Here is a 244-nt window from a genome sequence, read left to right as displayed (position 1 = left end):
ATGGGTGTCAGGTGGACGAAGTTCATGGGCTCCCCGATCATGGAGCGGTCGATCCGTCTCCTCCTCTTCTTCTGCAAGTGGATGAAGGCTGTCAGCTCCCCCCGAGGCCACGGCCCCAGGACCCCACGCTCTCCCCGAACCGGCCAGGCCGAAGCTACTCACAGGCTGTGGCTTCTCTACGACGCAGCAGCCCAGTTTGTGCCAGAAGTCGCTCATATTCGCGGCGGCGGCCAGCTTCCTCCCT

General features: G+C 63.5%; 1 protein-coding gene across 1 annotated transcript in view; it reads right to left on the bottom strand.

The window, feature by feature from the left end:
• Nucleotides 1-216, bottom strand: part of CDC42SE1 (CDC42 small effector 1) — a gene marked incomplete at its 3' end in the record, with an annotated part of 868 nt that extends 652 nt beyond the window's left edge. The window contains exons 1-2 of the mRNA XM_010295365.1: nt 163-216; nt 5-71 (exon numbers count right to left, since the gene is read on the bottom strand). Coding sequence (XP_010293667.1) covers nt 5-71; nt 163-216 — 121 coding nt within the window. The remainder of the gene's footprint in view (nt 1-4; nt 72-162) is intronic.
• Nucleotides 217-244: the final 28 nt, after the last annotated feature.

The sequence above is a fragment of the Phaethon lepturus genome, unplaced genomic scaffold (genome assembly GCF_000687285.1).
Source record: "Phaethon lepturus isolate BGI_N335 unplaced genomic scaffold, ASM68728v1 scaffold29219, whole genome shotgun sequence".
NCBI classification, from domain to species: Eukaryota; Metazoa; Chordata; class Aves; order Phaethontiformes; family Phaethontidae; genus Phaethon; species Phaethon lepturus.
This window is presented reverse-complemented; position numbering and strand designations above follow the sequence as displayed.